Source organism: Bos taurus, chromosome 5 (genome assembly GCF_002263795.3).
Source record: "Bos taurus isolate L1 Dominette 01449 registration number 42190680 breed Hereford chromosome 5, ARS-UCD2.0, whole genome shotgun sequence".
In the NCBI taxonomy this organism is placed as follows: Eukaryota; Metazoa; Chordata; class Mammalia; order Artiodactyla; family Bovidae; genus Bos; species Bos taurus.
In genome coordinates, this window is record NC_037332.1 from 115280995 (window position 1) to 115306411 (window position 25417).

Below are 25417 nucleotides of genomic sequence, written 5' to 3' on the forward strand. Positions count from 1 at the left end.
TATCATCATTATCAAGATGTTCCTGGATTAAAAAACAAAAAACGTACCAAGAGGTCACATGAGAGGTGTGGACTGATTTTTTTTTTTTTTTTGGCCACGCCCAGTGGCCTGCAGGATCTTAGTTTCCTGACCAGGGATTGAATCTAGGCCTCCTTCAGTGGAAGCACTGAGTCCTAACCACTGGACCACCAAGCAAGTCCCTATATGAGCAGGGACTGTGAGCTTTTTACTGTGAGCTTCCTGGCAACCAAAGCACAGAGGGAAAAAGGATCACTCACTAGTTTTATAATGCCCTTAAGATGAAAACAGAGCCTTTCCTGGCAATGAAACTGAAGCGACAATCCTCCTAGAAACCCTTGTAAAGGGCTCCCTGTTTGATGTTGTGAGCAGCATCTCAGTGCTCCTGTTGTCCGGCTGTATCCAAGGACTGAGTGTCTGGAGCTGGACGCTCAGGCTGTCCTAACTGCAGGGGAGACGGAGAGGGACCCCCCCAGCTGGTCTGCAAGGACTCTGTGAGGTTCATGACCTTGAGATGACGGAAGTTTCATGTGTTATCTTCAAAATCCATGAGGATTTCACCTCAAGTCTGTCACTGAGCCACGTGGTAGTGTTGGTCAGTTGCCAAGTCGTGTCTGAGTCTTTGCCGCTCCATGGACTGCAGCACACCAGGCTTCCCTCTCCTTTTTTCAGGATGTCCCTGGTGGCCCAGTGGTTAAGACTCTTGCACTTCCACTGCAGGGGGTGCGGGTTCAATCCCTGGTCAGGGAACTAAGTTCCCACATGCCACACAGCCTGGCCAAAAAAAAACAAAAACCAATTGTTTTCCTGCCTCCATTCCAAATCTTTGGGTAACAGAGATGCTCCATATGATGGGCCATGCTCACTCCTTGGCTTTGCCTTAAGAGGGGATCTCAGCCCTTTCAGAGAAGCCTGTGAACACCACCTCTCTCTCCCCACACCCTTCCAGTAAAAGGCACACTCACATTCAGGAGGGATGCAGTTTCAGGGCTTCACAGATCCTGGAAAGCTCCAGGACCCTGTCTTGACAAGCTCTGATCTGGGGTGATGGAGGAGAATGTGTCTTCTGGACCAAGCTCATGAATATTATTTCTCGCAACTGGGCTTTTGTTAGGCATGGAGCAGCAGAAAGCTCAAATTTACTGTGAAGTTGTCTCTTCCATACAGACTCAGATGTTTTCAGCGTGACCCAGACAGAAGTGGGCCTTGGTATCTAATACCCTCCTAGACACGCCAGGCCCTTGAGTTGGTGGGCACTCTTACAGTGACTGCAGAACGCAGGGCAGGACAGGGAAGTCAGCGCTGAGGTGGTGTAGGTGTCTCCGTTCCATTTTACACCTGGGGAGGCGCCCACTAAGTGGGTTGCTGCTGCTGTTGTTGTTCAGTAGCTGAGTTGTGTCTGACTCTTTGCCTGCTTCTTTGTCCTCCACTATCTCCTGGAGTTTGCTCAAATTCACGTCCATTGAGTTGATGATGCCGCCTAACCATCTCATCCTCTGCCGCCCCCTTCTCCTTTGGCCTTCAGTCTTGCCCAGCATCAGGGTCTTTTCCAGTGAGTCAGGTCTTTGCATCAGGTGGCAAAGTTTTGGAGCTTCAGCAACAGCCCCGAATTTTATGACATTGTGTCTTATTCCTGCTTTCTTTTGTCTTTGATTATGTTAAATTCGTGTTACAGTCTTTCCAATAGTTTCTTGGCTGAAGCTCTAGGAATTTCACCCCGACATTTGTGTGTTGGCTTTCCTTGCCTCGTGGTGGCCTGTTTCCCTGTGTGTTGTATAATTTGGGTCATGAGGTTACTTCCATCCAGGCTTTATCCGTGGAAACCCCGGAGCCCTGGCTTGTGCACCTGCCCCTCCAGAGCAGCTTTGTGGTCACTCTGCTAGAAGCCTGGGGCTAGCACAGCCTGGGGCCACTTCTATGCTGATCAGTTTAGGCTCTCGCCACCCGCCTAACCCACCCCAGTCTGAAGGCAGACCCTTGACTACAGATTTTCAGGAGATGTGCAGGCATTTTCCCTGCCTCAAGTTCAGGTGGTCAGAGACAAGTTTTCTTGTCCTCTCCGTCACCAGGCAGATCTTTCTCCCAGCTGCCTGTTTATTAGGGGTGCCGCCCCCGAGACCTCTGGCTTTCTGTGAAGGACTCAGTTGCGCCTTCCGTCGTCCTCCTTGCTGGCGTTGCATCTCCCAGCTGCTGGTTTTCACCTCTCTGTCTCAGCGTGTGAAAGTGTTAATCACTCAGTCATGTCTGACTCTGCGACCCCGTGGACTGGAGCCCGCCTCCAGAGACTCCTCTGTCCATGTGGATTCTCCAGGCAAGAACACTAGTGGGTGGCCATGCCCTTCTCCAGGGGATCTTCCCGACCCAGGTATCCAAGCCGGGTCTCCTGCATTGCAGGCCGATTCTTTACCATCTGAGCCACCAGGGAAGCCCCCCTCTCCCTACCCCCACAAGGCTGCCACACCTTCATTTAACATCTGGGTTTTTAGTTGACAGTCTTTTCCTGTGATTTAACTGTTTTGCTAATTAGAGCACAACTCTCAGAGTATAGTAGTGAAGAATGCAGACTCTGGAGCTGGACTGCCTGGGCTTGAATCCCAGCTCCACCAGCATGAGATCTACTGTTTCTTCAGCGGTGAAATGGGGACAGCAGAGAGCTGGAGTTGCTGCAAGCGCTAGAGGGTGTTGACAGAAAACAGTAGAACACCTGTTGTTTTGCAAGCAAAAATAGGTGTATTCGGGAATAGCAAAGAATTGCAATTCAGTTTGTGCAACCTATGGCAAACCACAGGCAAGTCCAGGGTACCATTCTTTTATAAGAGAGAAGGGGAGTTTGGAGAGGCTGTTATAAACAAAAGAGTCCATTGGAGGAAACGGGGAGTTCCAAGTGTAGTGGCTTTTCGTTGGCTGAATTGTCCCAGTCTCTCATTGGCTGGGCTGTTGCCAGGCAAGGAGAAATTCTTCCTTCCTCCAGCTGGGTAGTAGAGTAGTAACCTTCCTGTTGGAAATGCGAAGGTCTGTCTCTTACTGTTGGGTCTGCGACTGACCGGGAGTACTAGGATGTGAGGGCTCCCCCTTCTGGCCTCCTGGCTCCATGTTAAATGAGGTTTCTGTTAAGATTCTTGAGATCACTCCATATCGAATTATTGTATATTGCAAGCACTATGCTGGCCTTCAGTAAAATTAATATTGCTGTTGTTCAGTCGCTAAGTCGTGTCTGACTCTTTGCGATCCCACGGACTGAAGCACGCCAGGCTTCCCTGTCCTTCGGTATCTCCCACTGATTGCTCAAACTCATGTCCATTGAGTCAGTGATGCTATCTAACTATTATTTTAATTATATAATAATTATTAGATTAATTATGTAAATTAATATCAGATATGGTATAAAGATACTGATAAGGAATCTCTTATTGATAATACTAATATTATTATCATTCTGGCCTGTGGTTGATTATCCTCACTTTTTTACAAGCTCAGCTCTGCATTTAGACGTGTATAATTTTTTATGCAGCATTTCTAGGGGATACGTAGGGAGGAGTTTTCAGGTTGTGCAGTTCCCTAAATTGACTTTTAAGTGGTGAATGCAAAATAGTAACCATATTCTCCATATATCACTACTTCTTCCCAGGTACTTTCAGAGCCTATATATACCTGTGTCTAGTTCTCCTACTAAGTTACAGGCCATCTTTGGAGTCTGATGGAATCTGGCTCAGCCACATACCTGCCAGCTCTGACTCATCTTGCGTCTGTGCAAATCCCCCAGCCCTTATCTGGCCAACACGCTCAGGGCCAGATGTAACGGCGGAATTCCAGTTATTTTTGAATGATGACGCAGGCTGTCACTGCCCTGTGGAAGGCATCAGGGCAGCATCCTGGGGAATGTTTTTGCACAAGATCTCCACCACGTCAGGTAGACAGAGACTCTAAATAGCCTTACTTCTGGTCAGATCAGGTTTTGTGGCTAAATGAGCCCTGACAAACATCTGAGTTTTCAAAGTTCTTTGCATTTCTGAATCTCAGATCGAGTCTTGCAGCGGTGAGGGAAGTGACTGGACCTGACTCCCGCTCCAGCAAGTCTTCGCAGGTAGCTCAGTGGTCAAGAATCTACCTGCCAAGCAGGAGTCATGGGCTCGATCCCTGAGTCGGGAAGATCCCCTGGAGGAGGAAATGGCAACCCACTCCAGTGTTCTTGCCTGGGAAATCCCATGGACAGAGGAGCCTAGTGGGCTGCAGTCCATGGGGTCGCAGAGACTTGGGTACGACTGAGCGACTGAGCGCAGTGTATCGTGAACAAGGACAAGTGGGGGTTTGTAGCCAAGGAGCAGGGTGAGGGTCAGTGGATGGGAAAGCTGGAAGAGGAGACATCGGGGGAAGGGGGACTGTTGTTGACCCACTCCACTGAATTCTAGCTGAAGGCCAGCCAAGTGGTGAGACACAGGGAGCTCAGATAGCAGGGGTGGGGGTTTTTCACTAAACTGACTCAGAATTCTTGCTCAAAGTGGATTCTGCAAGGACAGCGAGTGGAGCCCAAGGTCAGCCCTCGTCCAGCAGAGAGCTCCAAGGAGACTGATTAAAGCTAGGTCTAGAGGGAAGTCTTCGTCGGTGTCCGCTGGGCATTTGCTCCTCTGCCTGGAGGAGCCTCAGTCTCGGGGGGCGTCTGATGGAGGAGGCAGGCCCAGTCCCGAGATCCTCACAAGGAGAGGCGGGGGGCAGCCTGGGGATTGTTGGCTGAGCTGGGTTGAGGGGAGAAAGATCCTGGGGGCCTGGGATCCAGGGGACACTGGAGGAATGGGCATGGAGAGCAAGAGGCCAGCTGGTGATGACTGCTAATGTTGATGACCACCTACTGTGCACCAGGCCCACCCTGAGCCTCTGACATCATTGAATGCATTTACAGTCTTGGGATCCCTGTGGGGGAAGGTGTTCTTCTGATTCGTCTTACAGATGAGGAAACCAAGGCACAGTTAAAGAGAGGAGAGGTGATCAGCTCAAGACAGTCAGCTGTTAACCGGTAAAGCCACCATCCAGCCCAGGCCGGCTGGCTCCAGAGTCCACACTCCAAATCACGGCCCTCTCCTGCCTTTTACTATTAATATAATCACTGTACAAGAGATGAGTTGGAGGGAAGGGACAGGGGCACCCAGGCCTAGGGCAGAGGCTGGGTAGAGGCCCGGAGGTGGGAAGCGGGCAGAAAGACTGGGAACAGTGGTTGCTTTGTCTCCTAGCGGGTTGGGGGGGGGTGCTGCAGGAGGGGGCCTGGAGGGGCTTCGTAGGAGTTGCAGTGGAGACCGAGGAGCAGCGGCCGTGGTCTGTAGGAGTCTTGGCCACCTCGCTGGAAATTTGGAGCTCATCCCGCAGGCTGGGGCCTCCGCGGAAGCCTCGGAGCCGATGGGTAGGTTATGTCTGGGTGGCAGAGTGGCTCGATCGGCCAGCGGTGGGGTGGAGTCCTGTAGACTGAGAGGCCAGGAGGCCAGGTCAGGGGAAGGGGAGGTGGTGAAGTCTGGAGTCCTCAGGCCTTCAGGGCCCAGAGGTGGGCAGGTTCCAGGAGCAGGGGCCGGACCTGTGCTTGCTGATCCAGCAGGGGGGGAGCTGGACAGTAGGGGCCGGGGGTCAGTGGGGGAGGGGCGCTACCTGCCCAGGCTTTGCGTGAGGAGGGTCCCAGCCTCTCCCAGGAACAGGCCAGTGTTCAGTCCACAGCCCATTATGAAGGAAGCCAGGACTGGAATGGGGACTCCAGCGTCCATCCTGGCCTATGATTGGCCAGGTGACATCAGGACCTGGGGCCTCCATGTCCACTGTGGTGGGGGAATCAGACCACTCTGCTGGCAGAGAATCAGGTCCCCAGCTGGGGACCGTGGGCCAGCCCAGCCAGGGCCAGCCCTCAGTAAGGGGTCCCTGTTGCTGGAAGGGTGGGGGGCTCCCCTTCACACCTCCCAGCGAATCTCAGCAGCAGCTTCTCCTGCGTTAAATGTATCACCTGGTGGACAGAGCCACATCCCTGCAGAAGCAGGAGGATGGTGGGTGGGGTGGATTCCCCCTCCCCTGGGAGCAAGGCCTTAAGAGTTGGCAGAGTCCAGCTGACCCACCGCCATTGCCTCCTCATTGGGCTCTGTGGGCTTTATTTACAAAGTCAAGGACACAGGCTCTCCCCCCGCCACTGACCTTCACCACCCTGGAACTATTCATTCCTGGAAGAAGTAAGTGAAGAGACCCTTTTGGAGCCCCCACCCCCCCCCACCCTGGTCCACGATCCCAGGCTCCTCTCCTGGGCTTCCCATCATTAGTCTGAGCTCCGGTTGCCTGCGCAGTCCTTACTCTTTCCAAGGATTCTTCTAAGAAAAGGCTGCTGGCCAGGAAAGTGCCTGGGGAGGAGAGAAAACTGGACATCAAGCCCAATCCACCCAGCTCTGCCCGGCGTGGCCCTGGTCCACCTGGCTACACAGTGGGGATGTGGCTCGGAGCTGCATTTATCCAGGTTGAGAAAGGCAGAGCGGCCCCCTGCTTTGTTGGCGTTCAGAAGCCACGATGCCTTGGCCAGAAGTTACCTGTCACCTCCTGTCTCCTAGAGTCTGTGTGCTCCTGTTAGACAAGCCGGGAGTAGGGGACGAACGCGTCTCCGCTTTGCTGGGTGTTGGGGCCCGACCTTGCCACATTTGGCTGTGAGGTTTCCCGGATGCAGAGGTCAAAGCCGGGGTCTGGGTGGGCCAGGGTGCAGGCTCTGTCTGGAGAAGGCGATGCCCTGGTGTCTCAGGGCTGCCTTCACCAATTGCCACAGACTGAAACTGACTTCCTTATAGTTATGGAGGCTCATTCAATCCTCCCGCTCACCCTGGGAGGGACATTCCACTGGGGAGCCCGAGACTTGGGGGCATAGGGGCTTGCAGGGGAGGCGGCTGAGTGGGCAGCAGACCCAGTTTGGAGGACTGGGAAGCCTGGAATCTCTCCTGCTTTGCTCTCCTAACTGTACCACCAGGGACCTATCTATAGACCAGAATCAGGGTTCCACAAAAAACCCAAAACTCCGATACTTTGGCCACCTGATGCGAAGAGCCCACTCATTGGAAAAGGCCCTGATGCTGGGAAAGATGGAGGGCAAAAGGAGAAGGGGGCGGCAGAGGATGAGATGGTTGGATGGCATCGCCGACTCAACAGACAAGAGTTTGAGCAAACTCCCAGAGATACTGAAGGCCAGGGAAGCCTGGCGCACTGCAGTCCTTGGGGTCGCAAAGAGTTCGACATGACTGAGTGACTGAATAACAACAAGAGCTGCACAACACTGTCCTGGGAGAGACCTGGAGAACCAGTTGTTGAAGATGGGAACCTGAGGCTTGACAGAGCCTCTAGTGGGTGCCGTTTGGGGATCTAAGAACAGGGACGTCTCCTGGTCAGAACGCCCGCCCCCACCCCACTCCAGGCCTGGGATCCAGATCCAGAAGGAGGAGGGGAGGGTTCTGAGAGCAGAGGGAAGAGGCCACTAGTCTGGGGAAGGGGGCTCCAGGTGGGTCCTGGTGGCAGCGGGGTGGGGCGGGAGCTCTGCTGGCAGAGAGAAGGCTCGAGGGGACCGTGAACATGTCAGGAGATGGCAGATGGCAGAGCTCGGAGGGGATGGTGAGCTCCCCCGACGGCAGAGACCCTGGCTTTTTTGTCCCCTGCTGTGTTCCCAGCGCCTAGTGCCAGGCATGCAGTAGGTGCTCAATAAATGTCTCCAGCGCTTTTAAAGCACTGGGGAGGTGGGCTTTGTCCCCCTAGCAGCACAGCATCCCTGCCCCCACGCTTCTTAGCTGACAGCTTAAGCAGGCAGCTCACCCCCACTCACCTTCTCTGTCTCCATCTCTGAAACGGGGTAATAATAGTCGGTACTGACTCTGAAACCACCAGAAGGGACACTTTTCCCTGGAGCATCTTGGACTGCAAGGAGATCAAATCACTCCATCCTAAAGGAAACCAACCCTTAATATTCATCGGAAGGACTGAAGCTGAAGCTCCAATACTTCGGCCACCTGATGTGAAGAGCCGACTCATTGGAAAAGACTCTGATGCTGGGAAAGATTGAAGGCGGGAGGAGAAGAGGGCGACAGAGGATGAGATGGTTGGATGGCATCACCGACTCAGTGGACATGAGTTTGAGGAAATTCTGGGAGATGCTGAATTACAGGAAAGCCTGGAGTGCTGCAGTCCGTGGGTTCGCAAAGAATCGGACACAACTGAGCAATTGAACAGCGACAACAGTGAAGCCAGAGAGAAAAGCTCCCAAGTCTGAAGACTGAAGGCAAAAGGAGAAGCAGGCGGCACAGGCTGAGATGTTGGATCGCATCACCGATTCAATGAACACGAATTTGAGCAAACTCCAGGAGATAGTGAAGGGGAGTCTGGCATGCTGCAGTCCATGGAGTCGCAAAGAGTGGGACATGACTTAGTGACCCAACAACAACCTTGAGGGCAGGACCCACCCACCTCTGGTCGTGGTGCCCCCACCCCAGGCTGGGCACAGGGGCACCTCTGAAAGTCCCCCCACTCATGAACTATATAGTACATGCTGCTTCTGATGGCCTGGTGCCCATCCAGCCTGAGGACTGGTTGTCCAGCCTTGGGACAGTCGCTGAGAACCATCACATTGCAAAGCCTTCGGAGATGACCAGTCTAATCGCCAAGTGATGCTGGCGTCACCGTGGGTGATGGGGGCTCAGCCCTGACTCCAGTCTCTTTCTGCAACTGTCACAGCCAGCAGTAAGCCACCCTTTGGCGTGCATCGCACGACCGTGTGAATGGTCTCGTCCCACCTCCCCTCAGCATGGGGGTCTTGCCCATCTCAGAGAAAGGAGACACGCGCCAGGCATTCCCCTCAGGGTTCTCTATGCCTGGGTGAGGCCCCTCCCAGCTGTCCAGGCCCCCAGGGTGCAGAGTGCTGGCCGGTGGGATTCCCCAGCAAACTGGAGGGACAGTCCCAGCCTGCTGTGGGGAGCACCAGCCTTTGCCACCAGGGGGCGGAAGTGCCCCTCCAAGCGGGCAGGGTGCAGCTGGCTGAGGTCAGCGCCAGCAAGAGGTCCACAGAGCTGGCGGCTGCCTCTTGCCTGCTCCTATCCTACCCCTGGTGGCCTAGAAGGCTGGAGGCCTGGGTTCCAGGGCCGCACAGACTTCCTGCCATCCATCCTGCTCCCAGGCGTCAGGCTGTCCATCTGTGTGGTGGGCACAGGACTGAGCCATGCCCAGGGGTTTGCAGAGTCCCTGAGATACTTCCGAGCAACCCCAGGCCTCACCCCCGAAGATCCTGGCTGGAGTTCCCAGCCCTGGAGGCCTTTCTGACGCCAAGACCCAGTGCTTTGAGCCCATCCTAAAGGTCATTGCCAGTCCTCGCACCTTGACCATGAAGACAAAACCTCCGGACCAGCCCCTCAGCACAGTCATACCTCAAGGATCAAAGACACCTGGATCACCAGCTCCTGCCACAGCTACAGGGAGCACGTGGCCCCTGAGGGCTTTGTTGTTGTTCAGTCGCTCAGTCGTGTCTGACTCTTTGCTGCTCTGTGGACTGCAGCACGCCAGGCTTCCCTGTCCTTCACCGTCTCGTGGAGCTAGCTCAGACTCATGTCCATTGAGTCGGTGATGCCATCCAACCATCTCATCCTCTGTTGTCCCCTTCTCCTCCTGCCCCCAATCCCTCCTAGCCTTAGGTTCTTTTTCAATGAGTCAGCTCTTCACATCAGGTGGCCAAGGTATTGTAGCTTCAGTATCAGTCCTAATGAATAGTTAGGATTGATTTCCTTTAGGACTCACTGGTTTGATCTCCTTGCAGAAGGGTTTTATGGGGTCTCATTCCCATGTCCCTCAACCCCATCCATCTTACCGATGGGCAGACCAAGACCCTAGAGGTCACCTGACTTGATGGCAGGTCCAGTGGACCCCCGTTCTGCCCAGGGCTCCCTCCCGCAACAGAAAGAAAAGCCCTGTGGGTCCCCCTTATTGACCAGGGTCCTGTACCAGGTACTGACCTCCCACTGGTTGGGGAGGGGCTGGGATGAAGTTTGACTCCTTAAGGAGGAGAGGATGTGGTTGATGCCATCAGGCCTGGCACAGCTCTTGCAGCAAGGTTACTCTGGGAGCCTCGGGGGTGCATGAATGGGTACCCCTGTCTCCCATTCCCTTGAATGGAGGGCATTCCCTTCCCTGAGTCCCAGGCACACACGGGCCCAACCCAGCCCCACCCCGCCATACGGTTGCTCAGTCCCCAACCTCTTACCTGGCGCAGAAGCCTCCATAAGTCAGTGGAGGGCCCGGTGGGCACCGGGAGACCCTGTGCCTGCCTGTGGGGGCAGCATCCCAGTCACGGCGGTCACATGGGGCCGCAGGCCCAGGAGGCCAGGTCATCTGACATTTCCCGGGAAGCCAGAAATCAGGGTTTCTGTGTCAGTGTCTCCATTGTGAAACCCTGGCTGTGGGCAGTTTTGGTTTTTTGTTTTTCTCCCCCACACCGCGAGCTGTGCGGAACACGTTTAGGGGCCGGACTTGGTTTTCGGCCTCCCCATTGCCCCCTGCTTTGGGGGCTGGGATGGTTTGCCTCCCGGCCTCTGCCTCAGATTCCGGCCCTGGGGCCTGCCTGCTCCCCTGTCTGTCCAGCCCCCACCCACCCCGGGCCCCTCCCTGCCCATCACCAGCCCAAACACAGAAGACCCCTGGGTCTCCTCTACACCCCCAGCACTGCCAGCCCCACCTCTGGCATTTCTGGCTGGCCACTTCTCCCAGCCCCTCCTCTTCTAGCCCCACTCCTGCCCCGCTCCTTGGACTGCCCTTACCACCCACATCCAGAACAGTCCAGCCTCCCTCTGCACTGAGCTGGCCCCTCGTGCCAGCCAGGCCCTGCCTGTGGCTGAGTTCTTCCCACCTGAGTGCGCCAAGCACACGAAGCAGTGCCCTCGCCCGAGAGCCTCCCTCCAGCGAGGGAACCCGCCCTTCATCCTGTCCACGGGGATGTGGACGGATCCTGGCGGTTCTCTGCTGCATTTACACCAGGGGCAGTGACGGTGGTTCTGCCTCTGTCCAGTGTGGCAACTTTTATATATATAATTTTATTCATTTATTTGACTGCTGAGTCTTCACTGCTGCACAGGCTCTTCTCCAGTTGCTGCCAGCAGGGGCTCCTCTCTCGTGGCACGCACAGGCTTCTCGCTGTGGTGGCTTCTCTTGTTGCAGAGCCGCGCTGTGGAGTGTGCGGGCTTCAGTAGATGCGGCCCGTGGGCTCAGAAGTCGCGGTTCCGCGGCTCTAGAGCACAGGCTTACTAGTTGTGACACAGGGGCTTAGTTGCTCCGAGGCGTGTGGAATCTTCCCAAACCAGGGATCTATGTTGGCAGACACATTCCTTACCACTGAGCCACCAGGAAAGCCTCAGTGTGGCAATATTTACAATGCATTGAATCCCTTCCCACCTGTGAGACAGATGTTTATCCATCCATTTAACCAAATATTTACCGCATACCTATTGTGTACTGAGCTCAGGAATGTAGTGGTGAACTACATCACAGTCCTGGACCCCCTGGATGCCTGGCTTGAGGCATCGCATGGAAAAGTCATCAGATGCCCAGAGGGTAACCCCTGAGCCTAACCCAAGGTGAAGGCAGTCAGAAGCGGGAACGAGGAGAGGCGGGACGGTCCCCCAAGAATTTCAGGCTCTGGCCTTGATCCCCAGGGTGGTGGGAACCAGCAGGGCCTCCAAGCGCAGGAGGGCACATGGTATGCCAAGGGTCACCCTGGTCGCCACCTGGAGGACAGGCTTTCCCGTGACCTGGGTGGCCCCAGGCAGACCAGTCAGGAGGTGTCTGTTGTCCTGGGCTGGGGAGGTGACGGTGGAGGTGGAAGGAGCAGACAGGGTCCACAGTTGTTTCTACAAGGGTGTGGAAACCACCGTCCTTCCTGGCCTGTCGTTCACGCTGCGTCATGCAGGTCTCAGCCTTGGGGGTGATGGACTCTGGGGGAGTCAGAGGTCTCTGACCCCTCGATTCTGAGCTCAGAGTCAGGGGGCTTGCTGGGCAGGACTCTGCCTCCCGAGGATGAGGGTAATGTCCGGTGTGCAGTACGTGCTTGGGAAACGTTGGGTGATTTTCCCTGGACAGTGTCTCCTCCCCAGTCAATACACCTCATATGAGGCTATCCTTGCGCCTGGAGCCACAAAAGACGCTCATTGGTTACTCAGCCTGGGCTTGGCAAATCATCCCACCTGGGGCATTCAGCAGAAAGAGTCCCGGCCTTGAGGGGGCGGGGGATTGAGCCAGACTTCTCCCCTGCGATCACCACCTCCTCCACGCTAAGGTGCAGATTCCAGTCTCTGAGTGGGGACGGTAATGTGGACCTACACTGTATCGGGCTGAATTACCAAGACCAGCGGGGTGGGGGAGGGGGGTGGCGGCAGGGGCTTTGGCTCTGTCATTGACGGGGGTCGGGGTGGGGGCGGTGTAATCTCATACAGAGAGCCTGGATAGGGGGCCTGGGAGGCCCCGGGCCTCAGTTCCATCTTCTGTACAGCACTGGGGGGAGGGGGCCTGAGCACCCTTCCTTCCCATGCTGGGACTCCAGGCTCTGCTTCTCCTCTCCCCCAGTGATGCACGCGGGACATTTACAGGAAGACGTGAGGCCAGGCCTCTGGTGATAAAGGCCTTGCTTCGGGAAAGGCCATGGGAACACAGGAGGGGAGAGACACTGTCTTGCCCTGTCTGATGGAGAGGGCAAGGGCCAGGGAGCCCCATGGGCATCCCAAACCGTTTGTTCATTGTAAGGCGTTGGGCAGGTTCTTTCACCTTCTGAGCCTTGGTTTTCTCAACTGCAAAACAGGCTGAAGACCTCGACCTAGTTAGCCTTCATGAGAACCAGGGAGGAGCCTGTGTCCACATGGCGGGGTCTTGAGAAATCTGTCTGGGCGCAGCCTTTAGTGGGGAGGGATGGCGAGGTAGGGGGCACTTGGCACAACAACTGCAGCAGGGGTCCGGGACCGGGCACGAAGCAGAGCACCGTCGGGGTGGGGCCGCAGGGCCTGTCGCGGGGTGGGCGATTGGGGTCGGATTGTGCAGTCGTGCGTGTTGTTTTCTGGTGGGCACTCGTGGCCCTTGGAAGAATAGAGGGAACCCAGAGCGCGACCCCAGGAGGGCCGCTAAGGCTGCCTTGGAGGAGCCGGCCCCACCCCCAGCTCGTGGCCCCGCCTCTGCACACGCCCTCTGTGGAGGCCCCGCCCCCAGCTCTAGGCCCCGCCTCTGTACACGCCCTCTCCGGAGGCCACGCCCACGCCCCGCCCCGGCCCTGCACCCCGCCCCCTCAGTCCTGCCCCGCCCCCGGGCCCTTTTTGCGCCGGGTCCGCGCGGTATCCGCCGAGCTCCGGGCGCTGCGCGCCGCGGCCGTTCGGAGCAATGATTAACCCGGCGCAGCGGCCGGCGTGGGGCCCGGGGCGGAGGCGCGGGGCCGGGGCGGGCCCCGGGAGGGCCGCCCGGCTTCCTGCTTTCGCCCAAGTTTCCTCGTAGAGGGCGCAGCGCCGGCTGGGGCCCGCGGCGCGGCGTGGCGCAGGGCGCGGCGCGGAGCGCGCGTGGGCGCGGAGCCCGCCGCCAGGGGAGGTCACCATGAGGACTCTCCGCAGGTTGAAGTTCATGAGTTCGCCCAGCCTCAGTGACCTGGGCAAGAGAGAGCCGGCCGCCGCCACCGCCGCGGACGAGCGGGGCACGCAGCAGCGCCGGGCCTGCGCCAACGCCACCTGGGACAGGTAAGGCCGCGCCCTCCCGGCCGGCCCCGCGGGTCCCAGAGCCGGGGGCGGGGGGCGCCTGGGGCGAGGAAATGTGCCCGGGGGCAGCTCTGCGCCTCCCGGGTTGCGGAGAACTCGCTCCGCCGGAGTTACGCGGGCGGGGAGGGAAGTTTAGTGCGACGTGTTTCTAGAACGGAGGGACGAGACCGCGGGCCCGGGGCTGGCGCCAGGGGCACCCCTACCCCACCCCGCAGCTGGTGGGTGACGGGGTGGGCCTGGATCCCGCAAGCCTGCCTTCCTCCCGGGGTCTTCCCACGTCTTCGCCCCTCGCCCCTGCTGTTGGCAACCTGGGAGGTAAATAGAGCAGGAAGTATTTATCCCATTTCGCAGATGAGCTTTGCGGGCGCAGTCGATGGGTTGCTCTGCTTCCTGTTTCTGCGTTTAGGTCCCTTCGGTCGGGAGTCGGGGCGGCCGGCTTTCCCTTGAGCGCGGGGGGAGGGCCCCTGCCCTCCCAGCTGTCAGCAGGGGTGCAGCAGCAGCAGCTGCCTGGCATTCCTGAGACGACCCTCCCCCAGCGAGTCCTTCCCAGACTAGCAGGGGCCGTGGGAAGTCCCACCCCCACCCCACCAGCTTTGTTTAAAGAGCGAGGCTGGGGGAATCCGGAAAAAGAGACGATTTGTTTAGTGGGATTTCCCACCGTGTTTGCTCAGGAGCCCTATTCAAAAACATAATTTCCACCAAAAGGAAAGTGGGAGGAGAGGAGAAGAGAGGGGCGCAGGCTGTCCAGGGGGGCTGTGGATGTGAGCTGCCCCCACCACTGCACACGCCCTGCCAGATGCTCCACCGTCTGTGGTCTGGGCCACCAGGAAACCAACTGTCAGCGTGGACGCTCACCTATTCCTGAGCGTGGCGGGAAGCACAGGGCTGCCAGCCTGAGACCATCCTCTGTGCCCTTCGCTTCTGTCCTCTACCAGGTTGCGAACGGCTTGAGAGTTAGGGACCAGTCGGCCTCAGTTTCCCCATGGGTCAACATTCCTTCTTACGGGACTGGTGTGGGGATACGGAGGGAAGGACTCCCCTCAGGGCATCTCCTGGGCCCAGTGACCACGTGCTGCCCGAAGAGGCAGTTCCTCCACCCGCAGCACTGAGAGAAAAGCAGTCCCCCCTCCTTGTCTCTGCCCTGATCCAGCCCGAGGAGACAGACAGAGTTAGTTCACATTCCAGGTCTGCCTCTTCCCTGCTTGAGAGAGTCACTGAGCCTCCCTGGTCCTCAATTTCCTTGTCCTTTAAAATGCCCACCTCCAGGCTGTTGTAGGGATTAAAGGTGAAGATCTGTATTCAAGCCCTCAGCATGTGTCTAGCACCTAATAGGTGTTTGGTAACTCACGACTCAAGCTCAAATTCATGCTGGGGACATGTCAGGGTGGGCCTTGTCGGGATAGGTTTTGGGAGGGCCTCTCACGGGTTCCCAGGTGGCACTGCTGATAAAGAACCCGCCTGGCAGAGCAGGAGACCCGAGACACGGCTTCAGTCCCTCAGTCGGGAAGATCGCCTGGAGAAGGGAGTGGCTACCCGCTCCAGCATTCTTGCCCGGAGAATCCCATGGACAGAGGAGCCTGGCTCCCGTCCGCGGGGTCACGGAGAGTCCACCACAACCAGAGCAGCTGAGCACACGCGCGTGCTAGAAGTCTACTGGTTCCTGAGCTTTCACCAACAGCAGCTTTCTCCTGCAGTGCTCAGCGCTCTCGGGGGTCTCCAGGCAGAGGTGGGGGCACCCTAGGATCGGCTCTGAGTCTTCTGGAGCCCAGGGGGGTGCCTGTAGGGAGAGGCCACATGGGCACCCCCACTGTTTTTTGTTTTAACCTAAAGGAACTTTAGGACCTCAGAGCCGTTCTGTGCCCTGTCCCTGGCGGACTGTAGGGTGTGACCCGGCTGGCAGCCAGCTCCCCCCAGGCTCCTAACCACCTAGCCTTGGACCCGTTGCAGCTCAACCTGCCCTGCCACACTCCTGCGGCTCGGCCCCTGCGAGGGGCCCCTGGCTCACTTTGCCTGCTGCCACCATAACTCGGGGAGGGAGATACAATTACCACCCCGCACCCCCATTTAGAGGGGAAGAACGAGAGGACCAGGAGGCCTGCCCATGCTGACGCCGCAGAGCACAGCGCCTGCTGTCCTCCCCCTGGCAGAGAGAGCCCTGAGTCAGGGAGGGGCAGGGTCTTCCCCACCGGAGCTCCACAGGTATCACCGGGGGGCCTGAGCCTCTTCTGGCTGCCTGCTGGCCCACCCGCCTCCTTGCAGTATCCCCAGGACAACAGCCTCGGGGCATGGGGCAGTGCGGGGCCTGCCTTGCTGAGCTGTGGACACCTCATTTTGAGTCCAAAGTGAACCCCTTTTTTCTTCGTGGCCGTGTTAGTTTCCCAGGGCAACTGCAAAACAATTGGCACAAACTTGGTCCGTCTAGTCAAGGCTCTGGTTTTTCCTGTGGTCATGTATGGATGTGAGAGGTGGACTGTGAAGAAGGCTGAGCGCCGAAGAATTGATGCTTTTGAACTGTGGTGTTGGAGAAGACTCTTGAGAGTCCCTTGGACTGCAAGGAGATCCAACCAGTCCATTCTGAAGGAGATCAGCCCTGGGATTTCTTTGGAAGGACTGATGCTAAAGCTGAAACTCCAGTACTTTGGCCACCTCATGCGAAGAGTTGACTCATTGGAAAAGACCCTGATGCTGGGAGGGATTAGGGGCAGAAGGAGAAGGGGATGTCAGAGGATGAGATGGCTGGATGGCATCACCGACTCGATGGACATGAGTCTGAGTGAACTCTGGGAGTTGGTGATGGACAGGGAGGCCCGGTGTGCTGCAATTCATGGGGTCGCAAAGAGTCGGACACGACTGAGCAACTGAACTGAACTGAACTGGTGGCTCAAAACAACAGAAAGTCCTTCTCTCCCAGTCTGGAGAGCAGGAGTCCAAAATCAGGTGTCCGCGGGGCCTCGCTCCCTCCAGAGGCTGCAGGGGAGAGCGTCCCTGCCTCTTACAGTTCCCTGTGGCTCCTTGGCCTCTGGCCATGCCACTCCGTTCTCTGTGTTCTGTGTCTCTCTGCCGAAACTTCCCTCTCTTTCCTCTTATACCACTCGTAGGATGTAGCGCCCAACCTAAATCCAGACTGGTTTTGTCTCAGAGTCCTTTACTAATTACGTCTGCAAAGACTCTGTTTACAAATAAGATCTATGGCATTGGGAAGACATGAATTTCTCGGAGACCCACTGCAGTGACCTGGCCCGGTCCTCTTGACTTCCCTGGGCCTCTCTCTGCTCCCTCATCTGGACGTGGGACAAAACACAGAGCATGTGCCCATGACGGCGGCATCCACGTGTCACCTGGCCGTTCCTTCCTTTGTCCATTCGTTCACCCACTGGCACTGTCCCAGCCCCAGGCATGGAGTCGGGAGTCGAGGAAGGGGGTCAGGAGGTAAACGGGGCCGCAGGAAATCCACGAGGCCCGAGCGGGTGGTAGTCAGTGCTGGGAAGAACACAACCACCGGGGAGTGTGAACACTGGCCACACGCGGTGGGGGACTGTGCTCCCTTCTCCCGTGGGTGCACAGAGGAGCTCTGGGTGCAGGGCTGGCCCACCGGGCCGTACTCAACGAACCAAAAACTAGAGCAGAACCGTCGGCAGCTGTTTCCTAAGTCCCTGCGGCTGCTTTCCGGGGCGGGTTGTGCCCCGCGCCCGGCCCAGGGCTGGCCCTGCAGAGGGCTGGATGCCTCACCTGTCGGCCCCACACACAGCCCCTGGTCCCCTCCCCAGGGGCTCGGAGGTGGCATGCTATGTCCCTGTCCTTGTGCTGGCCCCAGTTAGCACCTTGCTCGGTCTGGACCCTTCTGTGTGTGTGGGGCGTCGAGCTGCACAAAGGTCATGTCCCTGAGCTCAGGGGCCAGCTGGGGGACAGGCAGAGCCCCCCAAACCCTGGCCTGAGTCCTGCATTTGGGCCACAGGATATAGACCATTAGGGAGCACTACTCCTCGCCTGAATGCCTGAGCCAGGCGCCTGCCTGCCTTCCGGCTGTAGGAGCCCATGCAATGCAGTGGTGGGGTCCTCTTGCTCCTGCAGACCCGTCTCTAAGGCTGCGATGGTGGTCTTCAGAGAAACCGAGGCCAGAGAAGAAAAGGGCCTTGACCAAGAGCCCCTGCTAACGCTGGGTCTGAACCCTGGTCCGACTTGGAGCCACAGCCCAGGGCTCATGTCCACTGGGGCCAGGCCGGGCGGGGGTTGGTGGTGAGAGCCCAGAGGCTGCAGCCCGCCCTGCTCATCCACCCATCCCTGGTCCTGGAGGGGTGAGGCGGGGGGCGGGGAGTGCAGAGCATCCTGTGCCCGGCTCTCCTCCTGGGCCCTGAACGCCGCATGCCTCCGATGCGGCCCACCCCCAACCGGTATTGGCCCCTGTCCCAACCCTGGGCGTGGAAGAGGCTGCCTTCCTTCCCTGCAGCAGCCTGCAAGGTGGGACTCCTGCCCCCACCTTGCAGATGAGGACTCGGAGGCGAGGGGACCTGTCCAGTTCTAAGTCCAGAGCTCCTGCCACCACTTCATGGGGGTCTCTGGGTGGCCGAAGGAGGCTGGCTAAAACCTCCAGGGTGACTGGTATTTGGGAGCGGGAAGGGGAGGCCAGTGGGGGCCTGTGCTTGGCATCCCCGCCGCTCCCACATACTCAGTCTGGGGCACCAGGCAGTTAAGAGGGTGAGGGCGCACCTGGCGGAGGCCTGCACTCCTCGCTTATTTCCTGAGGCTCCAGAGGCAGGTCCAGAGCAGAGCAGGGCCCATGAAGGGGCAGGCCTGCGCCTCCAGGCCTCGCCCTTGGCCCCAGCCTTCCCAGGAGTCCCTAGAGATGTGTTGTGTGACCTGCCAGGGTTTGTCGCCTGCTTACTCTCTGCCAGGGTTTCCTACAAGGACGGATGAGTGCCAGTGAGAGGTGCGGCCGGGGTCCCGCCCTGCTGGGGTCCCACCTGCTGGCGGCCCCACACCGGCACCAGCCCACGCCAGGGCAGCCAAGGCAGGTCCCCCCAGAGCCCCACAGTCAGCCCTTCCTCCCCTGGCCTGAGCACGGGGACCCTGGCCAGCCCTGAGGGCAGCAGGTCTGGGCCCCATCGTGGGGGCCGTGGAGCCTCACCCAGGGGTTCAGGCTTCTCTCCTCGCCCTGTGCTCGGGTGACAGGTGCTGAGACTGGTTCCTGCCATCCTGTCTCCCTAGGTGGGCGGGAGGTCTGGAGAGGGCCTCCCTGCAAGAGGAGGTGACGGGTCGGTCTCTACTCGGGCCCCTGGGTGCCTGCGGTTTCCACTGGGCCACTGCCCGTGTCCCGGCTGGGCCTGCCTGCCTTGCTCAGGGAGGCCATGGGCTGGGGTTTCACTTCTCTTTGAAGGGAGAAGACCCACAAGGGCCTTGCCTCTCCACTACCATCCCACTACCCCCGGTCTCCTCTCTATCCCAGCAGGGCTTTATTCTTGACCCAACTCAAAACTTTAGAAACAGCGTGGAACATCAGCTGCAGAGACCTTGCCTGGCCGCCACCCCTATTTGGAGCAGCCACATGGGGTGGGAGGACGGTGGGCCCCAGGCTTCCTTCTGGCCCCACCAGGCATCAAGTTGTATGACACTGGGCGTGCCCTGGCTTCTCTGAGCCTCACCGTTTCCTTCTGCAGCTTGGACTGTCATAGTCCCCACCTCATGCCATGGTTAGAAGGAGATGGAGAAAAACCCAGGGCAGATGGTAGAGCCATGGTGGATGCTTCTAGGGGCACCCTCTGCCCCCCCACCCCCACAGTCAACTCTGATGATGTGTGACACACGTAACCCCACAGGGCGCTATCTGTTCCCCAGTGTCTCCTACAGTGGCTGTGATTATGAGTCCCATTGTACGGATGGGGAAACTGAGGCACGAATGGTCCAGTCTTGGCAGAGGTGTGCAGCCAGGGAGCCCAGAGCTGGGGTGCAAACTGAGACCAGCATGGGGGCTGGAGATGGGCAGGGCACGATCGGGGTCCACAAAGCAGGAGGCCAGGATGGCTGGGGAACTCAAGGGGGACCCCAGGGCTGGGCAGGGCTCTGCATACACGTAGAGTGGTGTGAGGCCTGGGCTGCGAGAAGCAGGCAATAATCGAGACAGACCTCTCCTCTTGCAGAAGAAGATAGGGTCAAATACACTCCCCACACAGGTGGGAGGGGAGAGGGTCCTGACTTCATGGTGAGCCTGCAGGAGAGAGGACAGCAAGGACGAAGGCCTGAGGCAGGGCGGGGGGCGGTGCAGGTGACCCAGTGGGTGCTGGACCCCCAAGGGCCTCCAGAAGGCTTCTCCCAAGAGCCGGTCTTCCCGTCCAAAGCCACATGGTTAGGGTGGCCTTTGGGCAGCGGACCAGAGCGGGCTGGGGTTCCTCCAGAACGCTCACTGGAGGAGGAGGAAGGATTTGGAGAGGCTGCTGAGAACAGCAGGACCAGGCCCGGGAGGCTGATGAGGCCTTCCCGCAGGCCGTCCCCTCAGCCTGACGGAGGCCTGGGCCGCAGGGAAGACTCAGCCGGGCCCCTCTGAGCCTCCGCAGTGGCCAGGCCCCATGGGGCCCCGCATGCCAGTGCCCTGGGCTCCCGCCCCCGGCAGGACTGGGAGGGGCTGACCCCCCACAGCCCCACCCGGCGCGAGTCCCCGGCTGTTCGGATTTCAGGGTGGCAGCTGCAGTCCGGCTTCCTGTGGCCGTTTGACTTCCCAACAGACTCTTACTTTTTTTAGCCTGTAAATGGGGAACAGCCTGACTGTGTCAGAGCTATAGGCCGGGTCCACACAGGCCTCCTGACGGAGGCGAGCGTGATCCCAGCTGGGACCACACTGAGGCTCGGGCCTGGCCAGGCTTTCATCCTCCCGGCAGCCTAAGGGCAGGCACGCTTGTGACCCCCATTTCTCAGGCAGGAAGCAAGTGGGAGGGCGTGTGGCCCTGGCCACAGGAATAAGCGGCATTCCAGCAGCAGGCCCTGGGGTGGTCGGGCCGCAGGTCAGGGGACGAGGCACCTGGCCTGGTCCCCAGGCATGTCCCTACACTGCTCAGAGCTGCCGTCACCCACCCAGGGTGTGTGGGCCCTGCCCCTGCTCTGCCTCTTCCAGGGTGCAAGCTGGCAGCCCTGCCCACTGCTGGCTCCACAGAAAGTAAGGGCAGCGTTGGGTGCGCTTGGTGGCCTCCTGGAACCTGGCCCCTCTGAACCTCAGTTTCCTCATCTGCAAAGTGGGTGGACACTTTACTAGGAACGTTAGGAACTAGGAACGTCCTAGTCCACGTTACTAGGAACGGTGGGCCTGGGGAGAACTGCCAAGGGCTCTGGGAGCTTGGTGGCCACCGCCTACTCCATGATACACATGCACAGCAACCGGTGTCCGGCTGTCCCTAAACACTGAGAAGCAATCTATGGTGCTGAGCTTTACAGCAGCAACCGGGTCCTAAGTGGAGGGCGGTGGAGCCACCAGACCTGGTTCTCACCCTTGGGAGCTTATGGCCGGTGGCAGGAACTAATGTGGAAGTAAATGGCAAAGTGCCAGGAGGTGAGGGAAAGGGAGGAAGTCAGGAGGGCTTCTTGGAGGCGGTGGCCTCTGAGCCAAAGCTCCAGCGTGAATAGTTACTTGCCTAGTAGATAGCATGAGGACCACCCCACCCCCACCCACCCCCTTAGGAGAAATGGATACAAAGACCCTAAGGTATGGCAGCAGTACTCTGCCTGGTGGGGAGGAACCATTCCAGACGAGCCTTGAATGCCACATTCAGGCTTTAGGCTGTATCTGCAGGGCCCTGGGTGGAGGCAGGTGCAGTGAGGCTGACTGTGCAGTCAGAGGTCGGGTGAGTGTGAAGGAAAGATATGGCGCAGCGGAGATCTCGGGGGTAGAGATGGGCAGGGCTTCGGGGCCAGTTGGATCTGGAGGGCCTGGAAGAGTCAGGATGAATGTCGCTAGCCGACTCATGGAAAAGACCCTGATGCTGGGAAAGATTAAAGGCCAAAGGAGAAGAGGGCGGCAGAGGATGAGGTGGCTGGATGGCATCACCAGCTCAATGGACTTGAACCTGAGCAAACTCCGGGAGACGGTAAAGGACAGAGGAGCCTGGCACGCTGCAGTCCTTGGGGTCCCAAAGAGTTGGCCACGACTTAAGGACCGAACAGCACTTACCAGGCTCTCCTCTGAGCCAGGGTGAGCGCGCAGCCGCTGATGGCACAGGGCCTGTGCTCTGAGGTTTACAGATGGTGGTGGGAACCAGTCGATCAAACAAGTCACCTGTAAACACGTGGCTGCATACTGATGGAATGTAAGCACTGAGACCGCCTGGGCCCTGAAGGAGGGACATGAGCAAAGGCCTGTGGTGAGGGCAGCTTCCCCAGTGGGGCCAGGTGCAGACAGCACAGATACCCAGTTCAGGGGGTCAGGGGCCAGCTCCAGGGCACCTGGAAGCACAAGGCAGTTATATTCGGGGGTGCAGGAGGCCATCACAGGGTGTTCCCTAGTTTCTGGCCTGGGTGTAGAGGGTTCAGGGATACGGGAAGGGAGGCAGAGTGTGTGGAAGGTACCTGGGAGCTCCAGGAGAAGTGACCGGTGACAGGCCTGGAGCTCGAGATGGGATCTGAGGCTCTGGGGCAGATGGGGTACCATGGGGGCGGCCGACCTGTGTGCTCCAGGCCTGCCTTCTCTGCGAGAGGCCATTGCCCAGCTTTGAGCGGAGCGGGCAGGGCGCCACGGGAGAGGGAAGGTGGGCTGGGGCTCAGGGCCTCTGGTCGGCAACCCTGCTCTCCCCCTCCAACCTCCCCCTGCAGCATCCACAACGGGGTGATTGCCGTCTTCCAGCGCAAGGGGCTGCCCGACCAGGAGCTTTTCAGCCTGAACGAAGGTGTCCGGTGAGTGGCCATCTGTCCCGTCATGCGGGCCCGGGTCTGGGAGCGGTGGGAGGGCTGTGCTAGGAAGGAGGGACCCCGGGCAGGCCCCCCTGTCCACTAGCCCCAGGTTCCACCCTTAGAGCTGAGGTGGGCGGTGACCGCTCTGTGACCCTTGACCCCAGCCGTGTCCTGTGGCCTTCACACCCCGCTCTCTGGTCCAGGACCGCTTTGCAGGGGAAACGGGGAGGGACTTGGGCAGTGGCTCAAGATGACGCCCACATTCCCAGCTGCCGTTGAGCATCGCGAAGGATATTTATTCTGTTAAAAGAGGAAGGACCCACCTGCCTAATGACGGGAGTTTTGTTCCCAGAAAGGCCATTACAGCCCAGTTGAACGCCCCTTATTTCCTGCGAACAGTTGAGAATTGAACTCGGCTGCGGGAGCTGGGACAGACCAGCGTGGAGGGCATCTGGGAAGGCCGAGGCGTTAGTCCTACGTGGTACTGGAGGAGGCTGAGCTCGAGAGGTCGAGAGACTTGCCCAGGGCCTCACAGCTACCTTGTTCAAGGAGGCATTTCCCACCTCCATGCCCTTCTCTCTCATGCCCCGACCAGTGCCATCCTGTCCCTGCACCCTGGGTAAACAGGCAGCAAACCTCGTGAGCTCGGGGCAGGAGTAGACGAGGGATTGGGACAGGGTCACCCCACCCCGACCCTGAAGACCTAAGATGGCCCTTCAAAGTGTTAGTCGCTCAGTCGTGTCTGATTCTTTGCGACCCCATGGATTGTAGCCCACCAGGCTCCTCTCTCCGTGGGATTTCCCAGGCAAGAATACTGGAGTGGGTGGCCATTTCCTTCTCCAGGGGATCTTCCTGACCCAGGGATCAAACCTGGGTCTCCTTTGTTGCAAGCAGATTATTTACTGTCTGAGGTACCAGGGAAGCCCGTATATGTTTGTTTTTTTTTAAGTACAATTTATCTTTTTACAGTGTACAGTTGAGTGGTTCTTAGTCCATTCAACAGCTTGTACCACTGCCAGCACTATCTAATTCCAGGACATTTTCATCACCCCCCACCCCCCTACCCTGCCACAGAAAAACCCAGACCCCTTAACAGTCACTCCCTATCACCCCCTGCCACCACCACCGGCCTCTGGGAGGTTCAGTCCACTTCATCTGCGTGGGTTTGCCCAGATGTTCCCTGTAAATGGAGTCATACGATAATGCACGTGGCCTTGGTGTCTGCTTCTTGCTCTCGGCCCAGTGCACCTCCACACCTGGGCTCGTCTGGGCTGGAGCAGGTATCAGCGCCTCGTTTCTTTTTATGGCCGGGTAATACCCCATTGTATGAAAACACGCCCTTTTGTTTCCCCAGTCCTGTGTTGACAGACGTTTGGGTGGGTTGCACCTTTCGGCTGTTGGGAGCATCCATGTAGGAGACCTCGCGTGGACCTCTGTTCCCATTGCTCCAGGGTCTGCACCTAAGGGTGGGGTTCGGGGGTCTACACTGAACCTCAGGTCTACACTGAACCTTTTGAGGAGCTGCCCAGCCATTATCCGCAGCGGCTGCGCCGTCTTGCATTCCTTCTCACCGAGTATGAGGGGTCGTTTTCCCCAGCTTCTCCCCTGCACGTGTTACAGCCTGGGGCCTTGATTCTAACACCATCAGGGCGGGTGTCGGGGTCTGGGTTTGGTTCCCTGGTGACTGACAGTGGTCAGCCTTCCCCTGACCTGACTGATAACTACCTCCCCCACATTACTGGCCACTCGTCTATCTTGGAGAAGCATCTGGCCACATCCTCCGGGCCTAGGGGTTGGTCTCCTGCTGCAGGCGGCCCCCACCCCACCCCCACCCTCACCAGCACCATGAGGTCTCTGACTCCTGCCACCCCACCCCCACAGGCAGCTGCTGAAGACGGAGCTGGGGTCCTTCTTCACGGAGTACCTACAGGTGGGTGTGCTCTGCTCCCCATCAGGCCTGGGGTTGCTTCCTGAGTTGGCTGGAAAGGACAGGGTGGGAAGGGGGTGCCTGCTCCCGGTGGGCACGTGGCGTGCTGGGCTCGAGGTGTCTACCTAGCCTTGACTCAGTTTCCCCAGCCAGCCAGCTCAGGTTGTTGGGGCGGTTACGCGATCAGAGGCAGGTGAGGACTCAGAGCCCTGCCTGGCACGGGGCTCGAGGTCACTTTTGTGATTGGTGGCCCGCCTCTTCCTGGAAGACCAGGGTTGGTCCCCAGAGTCCCGGTGTTCTTCATCTACAAGCCCTGGGCTGTGTCACCCTGAGCTGTGTGGTGACAGTGTTAGCGCGGCACCGGGGTCACCGAGGTCGCCCTTTCCCAGGTGCTGCAGAAGCCGTAGGCCTGCAAAGAGAATGAACACACTGGGCCCGGGGCCCCCGAGGTTGCACAGGCAGGAAGGCCGAGGTGGTACAGGCAGGGGTGTCCACATGCAGGCCCAGGAGCGGGGGGTGAGAACCAGCCTGGGGCCCCTCCCCATCCTGTGGGTGTAGGGTTGGTTTTTTAACGTAGCAGCTTTATTGAGGTGTAAACTGATAGATTGCATGGCCTGCCTCTGAACAAAGTGCAGTGCAGTAGTCAGCATACTCAAAGCTCTTCTCGGGGGGACAGACGGCTGTCCCCACTGTCTGATCCCAGGCCTTTTCCGTCACCCCGAAGGGAGACCCTGTCCTCGCCCCCTTCCCCTCTCCCCGCAGCCCCAGGCCACCGCTGATCTGTTTTCTGCCTGGATCCACCTGTGTGGTGGGACTGCACAGCCCCTGGCCTTTTAGCCTGGCCTCTCTC

The 25417-nt window shown here is 58.5% G+C and overlaps 1 protein-coding gene across 5 annotated transcripts in view; it reads left to right on the plus strand.

Moving 5' to 3' along the window:
• The window catches only part of PRR5 (proline rich 5), a 53008-nt gene that overhangs the window by 13038 nt on the left and 14553 nt on the right, over positions 1 to 25417 (plus strand). For 2 of the 5 annotated variants that reach the window (XM_024992322.2, XM_024992323.2), the window contains exons 1-2: positions 22602 to 22643; positions 24522 to 24570. Coding sequence is in view for 3 of the 5 variants with exons in the window: in XM_059886798.1 (XP_059742781.1) it covers positions 13615 to 13754; positions 22563 to 22643; positions 24522 to 24570 (270 nt within the window). In the remaining 2 variants the exon portion in view is untranslated. Of the gene's footprint in view, positions 1 to 13370; positions 13755 to 22562; positions 22644 to 24521; positions 24571 to 25417 lie in introns of those variants that run through there. The other 3 variants (XM_024992321.2, XM_059886798.1, NM_001101305.1) reach the window with 3 other exon arrangements.